General features: G+C 42.1%; 1 protein-coding gene across 5 annotated transcripts in view; it reads left to right on the top strand.

Annotated features, from left to right (window-relative positions):
- The window catches only part of LOC117814304 (membrane-associated guanylate kinase, WW and PDZ domain-containing protein 2-like), an 88958-nt gene extending 67227 nt beyond the window's left edge, over positions 1 to 21731 (top strand). Inside the window, exons 10-23 of one of the 5 annotated variants that reach the window (XR_004631552.1) lie at positions 2848 to 3353; positions 4210 to 4378; positions 9380 to 9411; positions 11944 to 12136; positions 12273 to 12364; positions 12812 to 13004; positions 13794 to 14033; positions 15122 to 15307; positions 15630 to 15924; positions 16598 to 16817; positions 16942 to 17085; positions 17560 to 17698; positions 18067 to 18178; positions 18666 to 21731. Coding sequence is in view for 2 of the 5 variants with exons in the window: in XM_034685557.1 (XP_034541448.1) it covers positions 2848 to 3353; positions 4210 to 4378; positions 9380 to 9411; positions 11944 to 12136; positions 12273 to 12388; positions 12812 to 13004; positions 13794 to 14033; positions 15122 to 15307; positions 15630 to 15924; positions 16598 to 16817; positions 16942 to 17085; positions 17560 to 17698; positions 18666 to 19354 (3122 nt within the window). In the remaining 3 variants the exon portion in view is untranslated. Of the gene's footprint in view, positions 1 to 2847; positions 3354 to 4209; positions 4379 to 9379; positions 9412 to 11943; positions 12137 to 12272; positions 12389 to 12811; positions 13005 to 13793; positions 14034 to 15121; positions 15308 to 15629; positions 15925 to 16597; positions 16818 to 16941; positions 17086 to 17559; positions 18179 to 18665 lie in introns of all 5 variants that reach the window. The other 4 variants (XR_004631550.1, XR_004631551.1, XM_034685558.1 and 1 more) reach the window with 4 other exon arrangements.
- Positions 21732 to 21828: the final 97 nt, after the last annotated feature.

A 21828-nucleotide genomic window follows, 5' to 3' on the forward strand; every position in this document is an offset into this window, starting at 1 on the left:
AGAAAGGAAAATCTATTTATTGCAACTTAAACTTGGTTCATTGCCTCCTGAGGGCCCAAGCCTCTTTTCTCCTGTGTTCCAACTTCATTGCCTGCGTTTTGTGTTTTGCTCTTTGAGTGTTCAGTGTGGTTAAAGGTCTGGATAAAGTGTGGTTAAATGGTTACATTTTAAATGGTTAAAGGTCTTTCACAAGTGCACTTTAAGCACAGTGGATAGAATAAATAAATGGTGTCAATGATGTTAACATAATTAAAGTCTGAGTCGGGGAACTGTTAAAGCACTTATTAAAAATGAATAACTTATTGGTAGAGGATTTCTGTATCCCAGCAGAAAACAATTCGTCTTACAAGAGGATGTCATTGGCCCTTGGTGGCATATTGGGGGTGCCCTATTTTTGTGCCTGTAGCACTGTGTGTCCCAGACAAGGACGTCGGATTCTTCCAAGCACACTCTCTGTACTTTCTGTCAGTGCACTTTGATGTTCTGCTTTTAATGCCATTAAGAGGGACTTATTTGATTGGCTGTAACTCACACCAACCCACACAACACCTACTTCATTAGGAGGTTCATTTTTCCTATTACAGCAGTATCGCTGGTGGGCTAGTACTACACAAGCAAGCATGGTCAATGTTTTATGAGAAAAAAGGCACACACAGGTTCACCAGTGCCAAATTGTCCCATATTTGTGTTTGTGCTTTTAAATATAATAACAATGATGAGACAATTTTAGAAGTTACCTCTACACAAGCAGTACGCTATTCTCACATGACCTACATAGTGATTAAAAAAGGGGGTTCCAGCAAAAATGTGTTTTCACTTGTGAAATCCAAATCCACCATTCAATTTTTTAGATTAGCCATTTTGGTTGAAAGCAAGAGTTCAAATTGTCTCCAACCCATGGATAAATATACTGTGCCTCTAAAGGTGCCAGGGGCTTCTTGGAGTCATTGCAGAATAACCAAACTACTTTGTTCGTAAATTATGGTATGAAAAGAACAAAAATCTCAGCATTATATCCGTTTTTAGAGGGAAGATAAACACACAAATATGATAAGAAACTGTATGGAGTTGGATACTGTGTTTGTTAATTACCACAGATATCGATTACTACTGGATTTGACTGTTCAGTTTCAAAAGAGACTCTTCCAATCAACCTCCATGCTGTAAATTATGGCCCAGAGTCTGAGGGGCTAACAAAAGTAAAAGTTCTTATAATAGAAACATCCAATTAGTCCAGCTATATACCTACATGGTACAGCCATGTGGGTACCAAGGCAAGTTTGGATAAACCCTCTGAAAGAAAATAAATCAAGATGGAAATTCTGTGGAAAGTATGTCTTAAAAAAATGGAAACAGAAGAGTGTAAGATAACTGCCTTTTAAAATACATCAAGCATAAATAATTTACAATATGACAGTAGGTATTGATAAAAGGCATCTCTTTATGTGTCAGAGGTGTTGTGGTTCAAAAGGTAAAAAAGTCAGTAACTAATGAGCGTGCACTTTTGACATAAAGACCCAAGCATGTAATGAGTCTCCCATAAGTCAGCTATTGGTTGTTACAAAGATCCATTTTAATATTCTGAATAAACGAACATTAGTTGAGGCCTAACCTTAAAGAGCTGGTATAAGTATGGGCCATTGAGTTAAATATTCATAGGCTCAGTGGAGGACCTACAGTATGATGCTCACTGTCCACTCTGTTTGAACCTGCGAGCTGGCCCCATGCCTATGCACGGTTGGTGTCTAAACAGCTCATTCAGAGCTCATTTCAGAGCTGGGAATCTTCCTTCCTCCTCTCTGCTTTTATGTCTCTCCTTCTGCCTATCACTTTCTCTTTTATCTGGAATCCATCTCTTCCTATTCTATCTCCATCTCTCTCTTTGTCTCTCTGGCTCACCCTTTATTATGCTTCCTTATCTAACCATGTCATCTGACACTTCTCCTCTGCTTTCAGCCTCAGTATATTTTCATCCTTTTTCTTTTTCTTCCTCTCTAGTTTCTCTCTCTCTTTATGCCTCTGTCCTGGTCCGTCATCCTTTCCCCCCCTCTCTCTCTCTCTGTTCCGATTCCTGGCTTGCTCCTCTCTGCTCTGTGACATTGCCGGAGCTGCTCACACACATGCATGCGCACACACACATTCACACTCACACATGCACACGGTCACAGTGTGACACACAGGCACTCCCTGCCTGAGATTAGCTGGCCTATTTGAGCTGTGCGGCATTGCTCTGAGGGATTGTGTATGATTGTGCATGTGACATGTGCGACATGTGTTTATGTACGTGCACATGCTCTTAGGCCTGTGTGTGTGTCTGCATGTGTGACAGAGAGTGCCTTCAGAAGTGTGAAATAGAGGATTTGAGGCAGCTGCATTTGTCATGGGGCTGTGACTTTAAAGCTTAAATCCATAACTTTCCGCACGTTCAAACTACAGCAGAGATCACAGAGTATAAAGTGTCGCATTTGTAAGTAGTTTCACCTCGTTGTGATAACAAGTTTTTAGGAAAAATGTCATGGACAAACCGGGGAGGGCGAACATGAATACAAGTAGAAGTTCTGACAAAATTTGATAGCATAGTCACATACAGACTAATACAGGTGTTTCAAGACTTAGTCCTGATATTAGCTGTGACTTAAAACAACCCTTTTATTATTTATGATTGTCTTTGTGGATGCTGTTTTGCTCCACGTTTGTCAAACTCTTGACCTCTGAGATTTTTTGGCAACAAATGGTGAAAAGAATATTTTTGCAGCACGGTTTTTTTACACATGAACTACTGAGACCAGGTCACTATGTCTGAGTAATGTGACCTGTGACTGAAGCTGTCACCTTCTTCCTCCTCAGGCGATGTCATCGTCTACATTAACGACATCTGTGTGCTCGGGACCACACACGCCGATGTCGTCAAGCTTTTCCAGTCCGTACCGATTGGTCAGAGTGTCACCCTTGTGCTCTGCCGAGGCTATCCTCTGCCCTTTGACCCCGAGGACCCAAGTGGTGCAGCAAGTAGCTCCATGACACCCATTGGTCTAGAGCATCGCCCCCTGGTGGTGAACGGCCGCACCAGTTATGACCCTTACCTGGAGTACCTGTCGTTAAGCTCCCAGCTGCCCTCTCAGGCTTTGGCCTCACACCCTGGAGACACACACCTAGACGGCTCTTCCCTGCCGCCCACCACACCTGGTTCAGCATCAGCAATTACACCTCACGATGACGTGTCCATGGCACCCTCAGGGGTTGCCGGGGCAACAGCACAAGCAGCAGAGCTTCTTACAGTTACTATGGTAAAAGGGTCGGAAGGATTTGGGTTCACCATTGCAGACAGTCCCACTGGTCAGCGAGTGAAACAGGTATTATGACAAACCCATTCAGAAATAGAAGAGTTCAGGAATGTTTTTATAAGCTGAGCCAGTGATGCATTTGTGATCTACTTTATATTCATTAATGAACGTGGATGTCCTAACATCAATTAACGCTGGTCTAGTCAGTTGATAGAGCAGGCGCCCCATGTACATAGGCTATAGTCCTCATCATATGGGTCGTAGGAACGACAGGTCCAGGTCCCGACATGATTTGGTGCATGTTGCCTCCTCTTTCTCCCCTAATTTCATGTCTCTCCGAAGCTGTCCTATCTAATAAAGGTACAAATAATCCAAATGAATGAACAATGATATAAATAAATGAACAAAAAAGCAATAGAAATAACAATAGAAAGTAAATTGAAACCAGCCCACGTGTGAACCTGACTGTGAGAAATGGATAAAACAGAGGAGATGAGTGGCAACAGGACAAATGTTATTTTTAATCCCTGTTGGATTTGCTCAGTAAAATATCTGCTCCACAGAAAACTAAACATCTGTCTTTGTATAAAGTTCAGCTTTCAAGTCTTATTGTTTTAAAGAAATGATTAAATCCAACAGTTTAGGAAGGTGTTTGCAGCAGGCCTGTGGTTTTTTTTAAATCTTTTTTATTACATTTTTAGAGAGAACAATCTGCATGTCAATATCTTAAGGTAAGGGGATAGAGCACAACTCAGTTGACTGGTCCTACAAACATTTTGACAACAGCTCAAATCCATGACTAAGTGTTAAGAGTTTTTGACAAACATAGAAGCCACCAGTAAACGATCGGGTTTGAAAAGTTTGTGTTGTGATTAGAAAGTAACACAAATAGAATGTATCTGACATTGGATATGTTGTAATGCAGGTGCTGGATCCAGGCTCACAGGGATCATCAGGGCTGATTGAAGGAGACCTCATCCTGGAGGTGAACCAGCAGCCAGTGGCTGCAGCAGGACATGGGCGAGTAGTAGAGATGCTCAAAGAGTGTCCTGTGGGAGCTGAGGCCACACTCCTCATACAGAGAGGAGGAACTGGTGAGTAACTTATTCCATCCATTTTCTTTTTTTTTTGCGTTGATGAGTGCATCCTAAAAGACTACAAAAACTCTGTGCCAACAAAACTACAGATAGCCTATGTGAAATACACATGTCAGTGATTGATGGTAAAGGAGAGTTCATATTTGTCAAGTTATTTTGATCAATCAATTATGAACTATGATTTAATGACTACTTGAGATATTTTGAACATTTTTTCCTTTACAGTCAAAATCAAGAAATCTTCCTTGATGTTTTCATCTTTGGAATAGCTGACGAAAGTACAATACAGTCTAAACCACAAGTTGCATTTGTTTTGCCCTTTAGGGACCAAAATATTTTAAGCAGATATACTGAAGAGTCCAGTGCAACAGCACCTTCCCAGATAACTATACATTTGCTTCTGTATCTGATCCCAGTTGCAGCTTTGAGGGAGTCAAGTAGAGTTGAAAGTAAGAGCTGGAAGAGCAAAAGAGATTTTGATTACGATCATTTTGAGACATGTTCTATTTTTGAACACTTTCAAACCACAGTGGGCCTTATTTGGATTTTACTCCAGTCTCTGGAGGAGACTTTATATTTGGAATATTAAAATACTTTGCAGGCTGGATGAAGAATTCAGCTTGGTGCAAAACTTGGCAGATTCTTATATTACTCACTGCTAAAAAAAAACATCTGTGTTCCTTAAAGTGAAATAATTAAGGCTTATTTCCAAAACCAATGATTTTTTTTAGGTGTTGCACAAAGGACACTTTAATGTACCCCTTGGGGAATGATATCATTACAAGAGAGTAAACATCAAACACTAAAAAACACAGTAAAATATTGAAATGAAGGAAACGTTTCTGATGTGTTTCATACGCGCTGAGTCATGCAGAGAGAGTATTCAGAAATATTTAAGATCAAAAATAGTGTGAGCAGATGTCAGAGTAAGTGTTGAGTGTGTCACACCATGTGTTGTCAGTGTTTTACAAATGAGGCTTCATCACCTACATGTCAGTGATGTTTCCACTGTAACAGACTGTAGAACCACCCGGGGGGGGGGGCAAACTGAAGTTTTGAAGGATAAGAAAAATTAAGAAGAGAAGATGAGCTTAAAAAGCTGCAGCAAGTTGGAATGAGTGATGAAGTTCACTCTGTCATTATGGGTGGTACAGCTTTGTGGGCAACACTGCTGATGCTTACTTCCAGCTGGGGCCACTTTTCACTCTTTATAATGATGCTCAAAAGAAACAAACAGCATACTCTGCACTCTCAAATACATTACATGGGTTGAGGAAAACTGAAATAGAAAGAAAATATTGATGAAAAAAACTTTTAAAAAATTTCTAACAGTCTATTTGTGATTTTGAATTATTTAAGTATGTTGACTGTCTCTGTGTGTGGTTGAACACCCACCATCCCATTTTGGTGTCTGTCTGGGGAACTGTTTTTCTATTTTCTGAGTTTACAAAAGCAAAATGTTTTCTTCTTCACTTACTTAAAAATGTGAAGCAAACATTTATTATTGACAGATTCTTGAGATGACTGTACATTGAAATGCAGATTTCAAAGGTAGCGTTGTTCCAGAAAATGTGAAATCACTGAAAAATAGTCACACCCTGCTTTGCAATGTGCTCTTCCACACATCTTTTGACACAACATTTATCCCTTTACCTACCTCCTAGAGTAAAAAAAACATGTTAGAAAACCAAACGACATGAAGTATGGCCATCTTCCCTTCTTTTTTCTCTTGCAAGATTGGCCATTTGCCAGGAAATAAAATTACACAGTGAAAGCTTTATTTTTATGGCATGTGCTCTCATACGGATTTTCTGAAATGTGTTTTGGTCAGGGGATCCAAATTTGAATTTATAATTATCTTAAGTTGATTATATCCACACTCACTAAACTTAAGAACTGTTAACCATACAGCATTGTTGAACAAAGGAATCCTCGCTCTTCTTCTTCTGCTGTTTTCCTCTGATATGCAGGTTACATAGCAGTTTATTGAGTTGATACAGTCATTAGATACGTAGTTTTTCTTAGGATAAAATTCCAAGGGTAGAGCATACGCACTGTTTGAGATGTTAACGGAACAATAAGGAGGAATTATATCCATGATCTCTTTTGCACTGCTCCTTTTTACAGATTGTAATTAATTAGGTAAGGAAACGATCTGTCTCTTATTCATCCCAGGTTGAATTAATGGAAATGTGACAGAAGTTATTATTGCAGACCTGAAAAGCAATCAAAATATAATGAAATAATAAAGTTTGATACATCAGACTCTCTGGTGGGACTGGGAGGGTTTGCAGATTTTTAATCAGTCCCGTCACCTGTCCTATGGTCTGTTAGAGACGAATAAAGTTGATTTATTGAAGGACTGTTGCCTAGTCCTTGTGAATTGATTATATTCTATATGTTGTTTAGTGAATGAAACTCAATGAATACATGAAAGCCATCAAATAGTATTTAATCTATGTTGGCACGTGTCTCAGGTGTTTTCAGCAGGATTCTGGATAATGTGTATGTTACTACACGTCAGCATCAGCATGCATGGATGTGTACGTGAGCAGCTGAGACAAAATGTGGTGCTGAGCAGAGGAGCATATGAGCATGCAGAGCCAGCATCTGCCACCTGGTGGTTAACCTTTGCAAAGACACACTGGTGTTCCATTGTGATGTGCTCCATTTAAAAAGACGCTGAATTTCAATATGTGCATGAGACAGCCCATACACAGAGATATACATCATCACCCTATACACAGATGTGTCCTCATATTTACACCCATACTAACACTTTGCCATAGATATAGTTTGAAATGGTGAGTTAAATGTGCCAAAGCACCCCCTTCTGCCAAAGATGCATCTTCTCCAACCTTAACAGTTTCTATTAAACAACTCAAGACAACAGCCCCACAGGGACTATCAGCCTGACATGCCCTCTGTGACTCTGTGTGTGTGTATGTTTGTGTGTATTAGTCTGTGCGGGGTGAAAGAGAGGACAAGGTCCTTTGCAATGACTCAGTTGTGCAAAATGTCAGTAAAATTGAAACACGTTTGTGCTCAAGAAAGAAGGAGTCTGGTGCAAGAAATCAGAGTAATTTAGCTTCCCAACATGATTTCAGATGTGTGACTGGGAGTATCACTTCTTTGTGTAACACAGACACCGTGTTAGGCTTCCCCTGCATGTGTGTTTGTGTGTGTGAGACTCTGTGTCTGACTGTGGTAGCGTGGGCACTGTGCCAGAGTTCCACTGAGTTCTGGTCGTGTTCACAGCTCCGTCCCTTGACATCCCCATTTTGAAGCAGAGCCAACCACAGACCAGAGACATTTTGCTCCTCCAATCACCATGCAGATTATGGCTGTGGAGAAAAGGGTGTCAGGCTATACAAGCCAATCAGGCTGATCTGAAGGCCATCCAGAACTCAGCGGGCTAGTCTGAGAGGCTGGCCTGCCAGACTGGCTGTCCTCTGACTGGTGAGAGAGCCTCTCTACTAGTCACCCATTAGTTATTCATCAGCATTCATCTTCCACACATCCGGCACATGTGCTGATGAATTGTATTTGCATTTAAATGAGGCTTAAATGCATCTGTGAGGATGATGCTTCTCTTTAATATGAGTGGACAATTGCCTTATAGGTCTTCTCGTTTCCCTCAGTGGCCATAAAGAAAAGTTTCCTGAGAATGAGTTATTAGAATTCCTTAAAGGCTTCCCTAAAGGCCTGTATTCCCTGCAGAACATGGTTATTAGTCCCAGCCTCCCACAGAGCCTTCCCTCTGCTGCCGCTGCTGCTGCTGCTGTGCTGAATCATTTCAGCACCACAGACAGCTCTCCTCAAACCTCCCTTCATGATTATAGCATCTTTGGATGGAGGGGCTTTTATTTATCTTTCTTTGGCATCTGGAGTTGTCCTTCAAGCTTACTGACATAGCAGTGACATTTTGCTATGGTAAAATATTTCTATTGCAGAAATGGTTCTATAATTGAGCAAAAAAAAGGTTGAATGTAAAAAAGGAATTTCAATTCTTATATGGTCTCCACATTGACTGGAAGGGGTCTGTTGAGTCTTTTTCTCTTAAGACAGCATCCATGTTTAGTGTTTTTTAAAGAAAGCTTTGCCTCTCTGCTCTGCTGCTGAGTGCTTAGGCCTGGGAAAAAAATGGTTGCATGGTAATGCCATAAATAAAACCCACCCGTGCTCTTTGACATTTCTCAGGAAATCTCATAAACTGAATAAATATTTAATGTCAAGATTCTCAAAAGAATATTTTACAAACCCCCCCCCCCCCCCCCCCCCCTCATCTGTTCAAGGATTCATCATGCATGCTGCAGGGGTCCACAGTGCTTTATGAGTGTGTTTATATGTTTCTGTCCACATGTGTAAAGATTTAGACTGCATGTTTAAACAAGGCAGCCTCTGCACGTTATCCCATCATGTTAAATGTATGTATTTAGGTCTCCGCAGCATAAACGTGCTGTGTGCCTTTGATTCAGTGGAGTCACGGGGGAGCTCTGCTGATGACACTGTTGTTGTGATAGAGGGTGCTCCCTGCTTCCTACATGCAGATAAAACATGACTTACAGAGAAAGCGCGTGTGTGTGTGTGTGTGTGTGTGTGTGTGTGTGTGTGTGTGTGTGTGTGTGTGTGTGTGTGTGTGTGTGTGTGTGTGTGTGTGTGTGTGTGTGCATGTGCGTATGTGTGTGTGTGTGTGTTGGGGGAGGAGGTCTCTGCTTTGCCTGCAGCTAATGATGTAATTATGTTGAAAACAAATGCAACAACCAAACTCATTTAGGAAGAGTTACACAAACAAAGTCAAAACAGAGGAATATGAAATCAGAAAACTGTTTTTTCACAAGGTTAGAGAAGTTGATTTAACACTTGTGACTAATATCTCATTCACAAAAACCTTTGCACAAAGGTTCTTCTGTAGTTTCTTGCGCCTCTGTTGTTGTAGTTGTCTGTATTTTGTCACAGATGATCTGTTTACTGGGATTTTTCCTTCTTCTTCCTCAGGTCACATCTCTCCATGGAAGGCCTCGAAACAGGTACAGTGATCAAATCCAACAGTGTCTCTGCTTGTGTGTTTGTGTGTGTTCAACCTGGGGAAAAACGGTGGGGGGAGGTGTTTCTGGAGCAGATTTGTTTGTTGAAGCAGAGAGGGAAGACAAAAGTGTGCAGGATCAGTGTTTGTCGCCGGAGCTTGACTTTTGCTTTATTGTGAAATGAGCCAGCGTGTCCTGACCTGCTCATTGGTTTGCTCACATCAGAAGTCACACCTCACCAGCTGGGGAAGAGCTCTTTAGAGTCATACTTAAACTGCACCTGCTGCTGCTGCTTGTACAATCAGCAGTCACCCGTGAGATTTATTCAGACAGGATGAATCTCATCTCTTTTCTGGTTTAAATTGTGAATATTGATTTTTGTTCATTATCATAACCGCCCCTGGCCAAATAGCTATCTTCTTTATTATATTACTGACTTAATAATACAGATTTGCTTTATTACAAGTCCATCGTCTAAGTAATCCTGAACATTTTTACTTTTGTTGGTTCAACTCCACCTCATTCATATTAATATGAATTGAAAACATTGTCCTCAGAGATGCTTCATGGATATGAGTATTAGGCTGTTATCTGCATACTTTTCTGCAAGCTCATAATCTGTTTACCCACTTTGGCAAATGTTTCTCCCAATTGTATTTTTCTCTTTCACGGGCACAATAGTTGCTGCAGTTTAACATTGTTGTCTGATTTTAATGATGCTTATTTTTCTGCACATCACACATGTGTAAGACATATATCTCAAACTAACCATAAAAGATGTTGTGTTATGTGTTACTACACCAAGCAAACAGGAGGGAAACACCACAGCACAAAATCCAACACTAGTCCTTGCCAGCATTGTCTGTCATGTGTGGACTGGCACTGTCTGTGTCCTGTTCTTATTGTTCCTTCTGTGTGTTTGTTTTTTTTCACACTGCAAACTTTCATTGATAAGATGATGATAAGATGACCAACCTTTAAGATGCTGACATTACGTCTATTCAAAGTGTTGATTCAAGAATATTGTGTTAAAATGTAGAGAGAAAAACATTTTTGATATCTTGAACTACCCAGAATGTGACTCACTTGGATGCTTTAGCTTCACTGAGACAAATTCATTTCAAAGTTTGACGCTTTTATATTCATGAAGTTGAGTTTTTAATTTAATTTGAGTTTATTTGATTAGGACAATGCACATTAATCAACATTTCAACAGTATGCCTCAATGTAAATATGCCAGAGTTAGCACAATAGCTAAATTTCATCCGTAGTCCTAAGGCAGGTACTCACATAAAACATAAAACAACAAGTTTTAAAACTACAGGATGTCACAAAACAGTTAACAGGACACTACAGGAACTGACTTACAAACAGATTTTACATACAACGTTTGTGACGTTATAAAAACAGGATGGAAGGTAGTCATGAGTACACGACTGTTTTGTTTTAACCAATGTTTAACTGTTTTTTTAAAGATACCATAGTTCTCAAGCTCCCAAATGTGCACTGGTAGTTTGTTCCAGGACTGTGTGCCTCTAACAGATGCTACCATTTGGCTGAATTCGGTTTTTCGTCTCGGTACATCAGTCCCCTCTAGTTTTGAGATACATTTAAAACCAATTGTGGACAAATACGATGGCAGTGAAAGTTCATGGAGGAGTAAATGTAGTTTCTTGTACTTACTGTAGAAAAAAAACATGTCAGAAACATAGTTTGTCTTTTTATGACTTTAAATATTTATGTGGGGGTTCTTCTAGGGTTAAGCAAATGTTTAAATAGCACACCAGTCAGGAGCAGTGGGGGAATGTAGCATAGAGACACAAATTAGACAATCGTTGGAGAGTGTTGGTAGCTTGTAAATGCACTTGTTATTTAAAACTATGAAGAGCTTGGTGTAAAATGAATCGGAGGTCATTGTGGTTATTAAATGTAACATCAGTCACGTCACTTGCCTCAGAGGTCAGAAACAGATCAACCAATCAGAATGACACGTCAAGAAAAAAGCTGTAAAAATGGACATACGTTTTTGTGAGAAACCATAACCAGTTCACTTTGAACGAGGCTGTGATGCTGAGGATTAAGGATGTCTATTAATCTGTCTTTTCCTTCCTGTTAAAGCAGCATACTGAGTTATAGCCAACCCCTCCGATGTATGGAGGTGTATATGGTGATTATGTAGTTGACTGGTGACGTTTGCAGATGATTTATAGGTTAAGCGGCATTGCAGCTGCAGGCTACAGATTTATTAGCATGCCAGTTCTGTTGTGTACAGATGTTTGAATGGAAAGCTTGTCTTAACTTTTCTTTAATCTTTATCTTTTCTTTTTCTTTTAAGCATTACTCTAGCTAGCTCTTTACAGCCATTACATTGGTAGCAGAAGTCCTCCAAATTACCACACAGAAAAGAGAATGAGAAAAGATAATTTGAAGTCGGGAACATTATCAAACAGTTTGAATACACTAATTTGTTGCACTGTCATAAAATGGTAATAGATAGCTGAAATTAAATATCTGTTGTTTTTGTTTTCCTTGTAGTTGCCTGACCAGTGGGATCCACATGGCAGCCCCCAAGCAACCTTGTCTGGCTCAGTTTTGTCGCCTGGTACACCCTTCCCAAACCAGCCCCAGCACCGCACATCTGTGCCTGACTCCACTGAAGGCTTCGATCTCAATAAACCCGACCCTTACGATCTGTATGAAAAGTCAAGGGCCATCTACGAGAGCCGACGTGAGTACTGAAACTTGCTCCTTAGATTTTTTAGGACTGAGTTGCTATCAAATGCACACAGCGTGGTGATTTGAAATCAGAGAAAGAGGAGAACAAGCTGAATAGTATATCTTTATTATCTGCGTCTTTTCCTCAGGTCCAGAGTATGAAGAGGTGGAGGTGCATCTGCTGAGGGAGAAGACCGGGTTTGGCTTCCGCATCCTGGGGGGAGACGAGGCCGTGCAGGCTGTGAGTCCGGACGCCCGTGACAAGGCTCGTATGGGACGGGCTGGACCACATACACATTTAACCTCATGCAAAGCAAGCTCGTCTGACCTGCACTTAACCCCATCTCACAATCCATCCAGTCACACACTCAGCCAACAGAACCCCCTCCCCCCCCCCCCCCACACACACACACACACACACACACACACACACACACACACACGCACACACACACACACACACACACACACACACACACACACACACACACACACACACACACACAAACATGTGCACTCTGGCTTTCTAACACTGCCCTGACCCTCTAACTGCTCAGTACCGCCCATACTGTAGTAACGCCTTGCTAACTTGACTGTGTGTAAACAGCATGTAAACCCAAAACAAGCTGAGACACTTTGATCCTCCCCATCGTCATCTATGCTGCTAATATTGATTGTCTTTGAACAGATTGTTATTGGAGCCATAATAGAGAACACTCCTGCTGAGCGCGATGGGCGGCTTCGACCAGGGGACGAGCTCATTTCTGTGGATAAAAATGTGGTTGCTGGGAAACCACACAAATACGTAATAGACTTGATGCACGCCGCTGCTCGCAACGGTCAAGTCAGCTTGACTGTGAGACGGAGAGTGCAAATGCCCGGTGAGGACATGTTTTGTTGTTCTGCTTTGTTTGATTGTTTTCTTCACACTTATCTGAAAAACAGGGGGACATGCTGCACATTTTTCTGGCATCAAATGAAAAAAAGTCTGTTTGGAGAATACACAGAAGCCTACAATCTGTGTGCAGATTCAGCCTGTACTTCTCACCCATGTCTCGTTTCATTGAATGTACTGTAGATCATACAATCATCAATCCCATGAGAGAAAGCAGACTGTCTGAGAGGCCAATGGGTTTGATGGAGTGGAGAAAACGTTTTTTTTTTACAATACACACATTAAAATAAATGCAACAGCCAAAAGCAATAGCCTGCCTGAGTTGGCTGCACACACAGTTATAATAAAAACAGGAAGGTGGAGGAGTTCAGAGACCACTCAGTATGTTTCGGAGTCACTTAAACACTGAAAAAATGTTTCCTTTGAAGTGATTTAAAGACGCGCCACTTCAATTATTGAGTGGAGAAAAATGTTGTTTTGTGTTCATTTATGCTTTGTTCATTAAAAACACTGCAGAGGGCTCTGTGGTTTGTGATGAAATGCAGTGCAATTGGAGGGGCAAATACATACACAAGAGAACAAACAGAGGCTAAATTTGTCTTTGACAGAGAATCCTTGCGGGTGCTGTAGAAGCACTGTTGCATGTAATACAGGCTTCAAAATCCACATCTTAATGCTAAAACAAGCTTTAACAAGATGAAGAGTAACTGAGAGTTGATTGGTTGCATGTTATAGTAAGTTATTCCCCTCTCTTGTCTTGCCTCTTTTCCTCCAGGTGATCTGTGTCCTGTGAACGGTCGCAGCCCTGGTTCGGTGTCGACACAGCACAGCTCACCACGTAGCGACGCAGCCTCGGCTGCAGGCCCTGCTGCTCTCGCCATCCCTTCTGCCACTTCTCCTCCCGAGGGAACCGCCCTGCAAACCAGTGATGTGGTTATTCACCGCAAGGAGAACGAGGGCTTTGGCTTCGTCATCATCAGCTCCCTGAACAGACCAGAAAACGCCACCGTCATCAGTGAGTTGCTCTGTCTCCTGCCCTAAAGGTCGTCTAATGACCAACATTCCTGAGGGGGGTGACTGCCCTGTGGTGTCCATGAGTTTCTGCTTCTATTTTTAGTTTGACTTTAATTCTAATAATGATTGAAAGTGTTTTTGTAGGGTATCCGATGTTTTTAGTTAGGTAGTTGTATTCGTGCAGCATGCCCACTAAACAAACATGGTCAGAATTATGGCATCTATTATCTGCTCCCCTAGTAAACATTGGACTCTAAGTCCCTGAACAATTAATACTGATTGTGTTTTCTGATCCAATCCAATAGATTCAGAACTTTCATCAGCTGGGGTCAAACTAAAAGTGTTTTCTTTTTTAAGCTTTTCTTTTTATTTTGTTCTTAATTTCACGCCACAGGAGTATTAAAATAATCTTTCTAAACTAAAAGGGAGCTGGGTTCTTCAGTGGTGTGGTCTTTTCGCAAGCTGAAGTTTTATTTATGTACACAAAGGCAGATTTGGGAACATCTTACACAATCAAAAAGATTTCTTTATGATTTTAAAATGTATTGTTTATGTATTTCTTTTTTTTTAAGTTATATTTTTGGGCATTTTTGCCTTTAATGGATAGGACAGCTGAAGAGAGACAGGAAATGTGGGGGGCCGAGATTGGGGGAGCACATGCAGTAAATGGTCGAGGCTGGTAACGAACCTGAGACCTCTGCAACGAGGGCTATAGCCCCTATATGGGGCGCTCTGAGACCGATTGGCCAATGGCGCCCCTTTCTAAAACATTTTATGCCAAAATTCACACTTTCTCTTGTTTACTCCAATGAAAAAAACAAACAAATATTTCTTTTGGTTGTTACCATCACAAAGAAGTGATATAGTTCTGGAAAATTATGATTGTTTGCAAGTTTTGATGTTTGATGTTGAAATGGTACGTATGAACTTCTCAGCTGCAATTAAAAAAAAAATGCTGAATGTGCTGCTGGCTCATGTTGTAAAAGAATTGTGAATGTTATTCTCTCTTTACTTGGCTTTATCAGTTCTGTTTTGACATCTTTCTCCAGAATCGCCTTTGACAACAACCTTGTTATTGCATGTTTCCAGCTGTGCCTCATAAAATAGGACGAATCATCGAGGGCAGCCCTGCAGACCGCTGTGGGAAGCTGAAGGTGGGCGACAGGATCCTGGCTGTGAACGGACAGTCCATCATCAGTATGCCGCATGCAGACATTGTCAAGCTCATTAAAGATGCTGGGCTTACAGTCACACTGCACATCATACCAGAGGAGGGTAAGTGCTGCATCGTGTTATGTGGATTTTGGGAAGCTTCTTGTTAGATTTTGAAATTAATCCTTAAATGCTCTAAAGTTTTACTCCTTTTGAGGGTCTAATATTATTTTGACGCTTATTATCCAAAATATTTAGACATTTTAGAGTTTTTTGAATAATGTCAAACATCAAAAAGTGTTCAGTCATTTAACAAATGATTCAGCTGTTTCCTCTTCTGCATTTCAGAACAGAACCGCTTTCCTTTTTTCTATTTTTAATGCTGTTTGTTTTAAAGCTATATCTCCAGTTTGATGTTTTTCGTCTCACCTTCTGTCCATCACAGGTTCTCAATCCGGCCCAAGCTCAGAGAAGCAGAGCCCAATGACCCAGAAACACAGCCCCCAGACCCAGCCAAGCCCTGTAGCCCAGCCTGGCCAAGGAGGCATCCAGCCTGGCCAAACGGTCGCTCAGGCAGGTCAAGCATCCATTCAGGCCGGCCAAATACCAGCCCAGACAAGCCAAACAGCGACCGGCCTTCCTGCACCAGCAGCCTCCCAGTCTGCATCAGCTGGAACCCAGCAGAGCCCGGTCACCCAGCACTCTGGCCTCCCTCCTCAGCTCTACCTCCATGATGGCAGGTAAACCAGCCCTGAGAGGGATTTCTTGTTTGGACTCAGTGTGGGCTATTTGTAGCATTCCTTCAGTGTAGTGAAATTTTGTGGCTAAAAGGAGGATGACTGGGAGAAGACAGAGCAAACGCTTTCAAAGGCCATAGATGGTAAACTTAGTGTGTAGATGAAAATGAGTCCTCCTCTCCCGGCCCGCAAGTACATTCTGGACAAAACCTTTCCTTCCAGTCAGACTCTAATCCCAGACTGGTTTCTACTTTGTTGCGTAATGCCACTCACCTCCTACAGTCAGTGAATAATTTACCTTAAGGTGTCTCTTTTATAATGCAGGAACCCAGCGATCAGCCTTGTTCCATGTCAAATCTATCAGAGTGTGAGTGCATGCATTGATGCTTTAATGTGTGTATGTCCATGCGAGTCTCAGATGAGGACACTGACAGTAGCTTTACCAGAGCTGTGGAATAATCCCTATTGTACAGGTGGGATCATTCTAAAAGTTTCAACAAATAAGTTTATGTTTATGTTTTCTTCTGTGAGCCTCCTAAACCACACAACTGCTCCTCCAACATACGGCAGGAAACTCATCCATTACTTTAGAGACACTGTCGGAGCTGACTAGAGAAGACGTGGACATACGCTTTATATTCCTCATGAGATAAACCTCTTTAACCATTCCTTACAGGTCAGAGGTCAAAGCCAGACAGGACGTCAAACCTGACTACCGCCATCCTCCATTCACTGATTACAGGCAACCTCCAGTAGACTACCGTCACCCACCGGTCTCAGATTACAGACAGCCCCCGACGCTGGACTACAGACACCCACCTGGCCTGCTGGACTTCAGGCAGCACACTGCAGCTGCACAGTTCCCTCTGGGGATCCCTGCAGACTTCAGACTACAGGTACAGCTTTATCAAGAACTGTTGGCTCAACTTCACACTGTGTAGATGGAGTTTGGAGCCTTTTCTTCCTGATACATAAATGGGTATGTTGGATTTTTCTAAGAGTTCTATATTTCTCTTGCAGGACTATGATTATTTCACGGTGGAGCTGGAGAAAAGTGCGAAGGGTTTTGGCTTCAGTATCCGCGGTGGTAGAGAGTACAAGATGGACCTGTTTGTGTTGAGGCTTGCCGAGGATGGTCCCGCCATCCGTAACGGAAGAATGAGGGTGAGATGACACAGATGAGATGATGAACATTATGACAAACCTGTAAAAGTGTCTTTACCAGAAGAGCTGCTGTTAGGAGAAAGATATTTCAGCAACATGCCAGATATCATCTGATAGCATGGACCTCTCTGTTCTGCCTATCATCTATTACTCCTTTTATGTTATTCATACCTTTATTTATTTTAGTCTCCACCCCCTCTTTTCTGTGGCCGATATGATGGTTCAGTTAGGAAAGCAGTGCAGTGAGTAGGTATAAGTGCATGTGAAGCAGTGACTTAGTAACCCCCCTGCTCAGCCTCAGCTTCTTCTGAGGTGCACTTGTACAAGGCTTTTAATGGCACTTATTCCCCTGTTACCCAAACAGGCCTTCTCACTTCAGAGAGTATATGGTTGTGTCAACTTTGTGTGGATAAACAGATGCTGACAGACATCAACCCTTTCCTGTGTATGTGTGTGTGTGTATGTCTCTACCAGGTAGGGGATCAAATCATAGAGATTAATGGAGACAGCACTCGGGACATGACTCACGCCCGGGCCATTGAACTCATCAAAGCAGGAGGCCGGCGGGTCAGGCTGCTGCTGAAGCGAGGCACAGGACAGGTGCCCGAATATGGTGGGTTTGCAATACAGTCTCTAAATGTCTCACCCTTTCCACTCTGTCTTTTTTTAGTTTCTGACCTGAACACTTTATGTCTGTAACACTAGAGATCCACAAATGTATGATCAGCTTCATTGTTTTCAACCAGAATAACTTGCTTTTTACTGCAAGTACTTCAATATTTAACTTAGGAACATATTAACATGCATTAATATCTTCTGCTTTTTTACTCCTTGAACTTCAGTCTTGTATCTGTCATCTAGTTTAATCTTGTCTTTCTGTGAAGTACAGCTTTGGTCTAACAAAAAGAGTAACAGCTTTGTCTAACTTCTGTGTGTGTGTGTGTTTTAACCTTTCTGCTTTAATTCTAATGATTGGTATAGGCTTTTTACTTGCCTTCCCTCAGGAATGGTTCCTTCCAACCTCTCCATGTGCATGAAAGGTGACACACTAAGCTCCCCCTATTTCTTCCTAATGGGCCACTCAAAAGACACGGTTTGTGAAAGAGCTGCATGTCTCTCTCTTCATGCTAATGATTAATGTCCGTGCAGTGTAGCTGTGCTTTTGGCAAGCATGTGTGTAAGCACGATCATGACTTTACGCATGAGAAAATAGCAGCCATGTGTATTGATGTGTGTTTGCTTGTGTGTGTGTTGTTGGAAGAGAGCAATATGGTTAGAAGTGACCCTCCAGATGAAACAATCATCCTGAAGAGGCCTGTGAAGTAGACTGTGTGAAATCAATCTGCTCAGGATCAGTCTGTCACACAATATCCAATATGTTCATTTTTTCAAGCACTTGAATGTATCTTTACGAGTAACTTTTAGGCACAAAGGCCGACATGGTTGGATTGCAGGTTTGCCTGATACTATATAAGGGTTGGACTACATCCTACTTTCATTTCGTATGCATGGGCATGCTGATTTGTGCCACCCTGCCTTCTCTTCAGCCCCCCTGAGCGTGTTTTCTTCTTCCCTTACAGGCTGTAACGGCCCCTGGGATTCCCTTTCTACAGCCCACTCTGCCCTGCAGGAAGTGACCCTAGAACCCCACCCGATTTCATCGCTCTCATCCCATCCAGCCTCAGCCCCAGACTCCCCTCATCAGCTCCCTCTAGAGGCCACAGTGTGCATGGCAGACCAAGCTCCACAGCAGACAGACCCCGACTCCATCAGAGGGGCTACAGGTGGCAGGTCCACCCAGCAGAAGAGCATCATTAGGGGGCAGGGAGCCCCTCAAGGGTCTGGAGAGGTGGACTGTGGACCAGGAGATAGACAGGCTCGGGCTTTGCCTCCCAAAGCCATCCTGGGGAGGTCTGTGGAAAGAAGAGAGAGGCAGAGGGACACTTGCTCCCCCTGCTGTGAGAGGAAGGGTCTGCACAGTCAGACCATGACCACAGTCTGGCCCTGGGACCAGTATGTGAGTGTTAATGGAGCCCCTCCGGGCAGTGGAGACGGACAGGTCGGCCTCCAGGAGAGGCTGGTGTCCAGAGGTCTGTACCCCAGAGAGGAAGAGAGATCCATTGTCCACAGTGGGCTCTGCTGCCCCCCCAAAACCGTGGAAGATCCTCATGCAAGGAGTGCTGCAGCCTCCCCTGGACCCTGGAATGTCCCTGGGTCCGACAAACTGCCCGGCACCCTGAGGTCCTGGACCTCCACAGTGAGCAGGTAGAATGGATCTTGCTGGTCTGGACCGGAATACACTGTCAGGCTCCTAAAATCTCCTCCACCCTTTCATTCTCTCCACTTTTCTCCCCGTCTCCTTCAAAGATCATATTTTATGTTTCATTTGTGCTGATGAGATAATTATTACACCCACCACCTTAAAAAACAGAGGAACTTTCACAGCTATTGTATCATAAACTCAATGTTGGCATGTTGGACCCTCATGTGACGGTGTCGTGATCACAGATGGAGCAGTGATGTCTGTGACTGAGTAGAGCTGTGCTTTCATCATGTACCTTTAACTGCTCAACCGTGACTGGCTCAGATTGGTTAGCGCAGCATAACCTCAGATGGAACAAGGTTTCTCGCAGGAGAGAGACATATGTTCATCCAAGAGATTTACTTTTGCTCCATTTTCTCCGTGCAGCAGAAAGAGTGAGACAATAAATCTGTCTGAGGGGAGGCAGAGTCTGAAACTCCTGGAGGACATGGCACTGACCCAAGTGACAGCCTGGTTAACCCAACATACGTTAGCGCTCACATGCTTACCTATATGTCATATACTGTAAATGTAAAGATGTGACAAATATGTACATTTGGTTATCTCAAAAACAGACCTGTTTGTGTTTTTGAGGCCGTGTTGTAGTTAGAAACATTGTAAAGAGAAGAGTAAACACAGGACAGTATTTTAGGATGACTATTTCAATGGCCTCGTCTATAACTACATATCAGAGACTGTGCAAGTCACCAAACCCAGGCCACTACCGGAGGTAGTGGTTGAGTGCATGGATATAAACCACCATGTTATTACACAGGGACTCACGTCTTTCAGAGGTAGAACATAGAGAGGACTTCCTCTGTGGAGCTTGGTACTCGTGTGAGACAAAGAAAATCTTTTTTTTCATCAAATTGAACTTTTAAGTGACTGAAAACAGTCGGCTTAGTAAGAACTCATTGTACTTCTCTGAGTTATGTACACCACTCGATCACAACCATGCAGACATTGTGCAGAATTATAAGATGTGTTGTATTCATTTACTGCTTAACTGAAGACTTTTGTCTGGTCTATATTCCCCATTTCTATGCCTTTTACTGTGCTACGTGTACCACATCACTGTGGGAGAGGGGCATCGGTGTGAGGGTGAGGAGGCCGATGGTTATGAGGTGGGGCGGAGTGCCTTACTCAAACTAATGCAGAGCTGTTTGATTTGTTTTGGGAACTGAATGCAACGTAGATGTTAGAGACCATGCACACATATCAGCAACTGTTTTTTTCCTGACTTAACACCAAGCAGTATTTACAGTTATCTCGATGCACTCTCAGCTTATCAATGTCAATGATTGCCCTTCGTCCCCTTGTGTTGAAGGGGATCAGATGTAGCCTGTAGCATTACATCCTCCTTTGGGAGTGTGGAGCAGTGAACCCTTATTTCAGAAGAGTCTCATTTCAGCTTTATTTGTCTGTTGTGTAAAGAAAAGTTCAGTTTAAGTTGTTGAAGGCAGTACCATTGCTCATTCAATCTAAACCCTGGAGTTTAGATGATCTGTGAAACACAAATGCAGTAAAATGTTTGTTTGATCACAAATTTTGATACTTGGCAGAGTCAGAGTGCGCTGTTAGTGAACTGAGAGACACATCCGTTATGAAGAATTCACAATTATCCTGCATTGCTACATTTTGATATCACCCATCTCTCTAAACAAGATGCTCTTAATAAAATAAATCACCAGTGCTTTTGAGTTCAGGAGGACCAGATGAGTGATTGAAAATACAGCGTCACTGGATACAGCTCGAGCTGAAGTTGTGAAGGCCTGCTTGTAAAAAAAAAAAAGCCTCTAGACTAGGACTGTACTCAAACCTTTAAGACTAATTTTGAAGGTTTTCAGTAAAAGGTGCTCTGGATGTTTCTCAGCTGTGGCTCATGTTATCAATCATGTTAGTGAGGAGCAGCAGAACATGACAGTAGGCTGTAGAAACGTGTAACCTGTTTGTACAAATGTCAAAGTTCAGAGAAAGTGAAAGAGTTTGTTATCCAGCTCCCTGTCTCCGTCCAGGCTGTCCCCCTGCCTGCTGTGAGTGATTTTGTATACAAGAACAAAAAAACGGCTTTATTTGAACCTGTGAAGGATGGCACGTTCATGAATCCCCATTGAGATCAAGTATAACTGTGTAGTGTTAATTGTGTACTATTCACCTTGTACAGCTGTATTCCTACAAATATGGTTTACTGTATCATTGATACTGTAGTTTCAAAGACGTGAACAACTATTTTTATGAAATGCGACAGTACTGATATATAACATTTTGCTAAAAAATAAAAAACTTGTTTACTGAAAGATATTCTGAAATACTGTCAAATAAACTCTTGACATGGTGTAAAATATTTTTAGAGATTCTTTTACTTAAAAAGGTAGTGTTTTCTGTTTCATATCACTTGAACTGGTTATTCTGGAGGATTTAAATTTGATGGTTGGACAAAG

Source organism: Notolabrus celidotus, chromosome 6, assembly GCF_009762535.1.
Source record: "Notolabrus celidotus isolate fNotCel1 chromosome 6, fNotCel1.pri, whole genome shotgun sequence".
NCBI classification, from domain to species: Eukaryota; Metazoa; Chordata; class Actinopteri; order Labriformes; family Labridae; genus Notolabrus; species Notolabrus celidotus.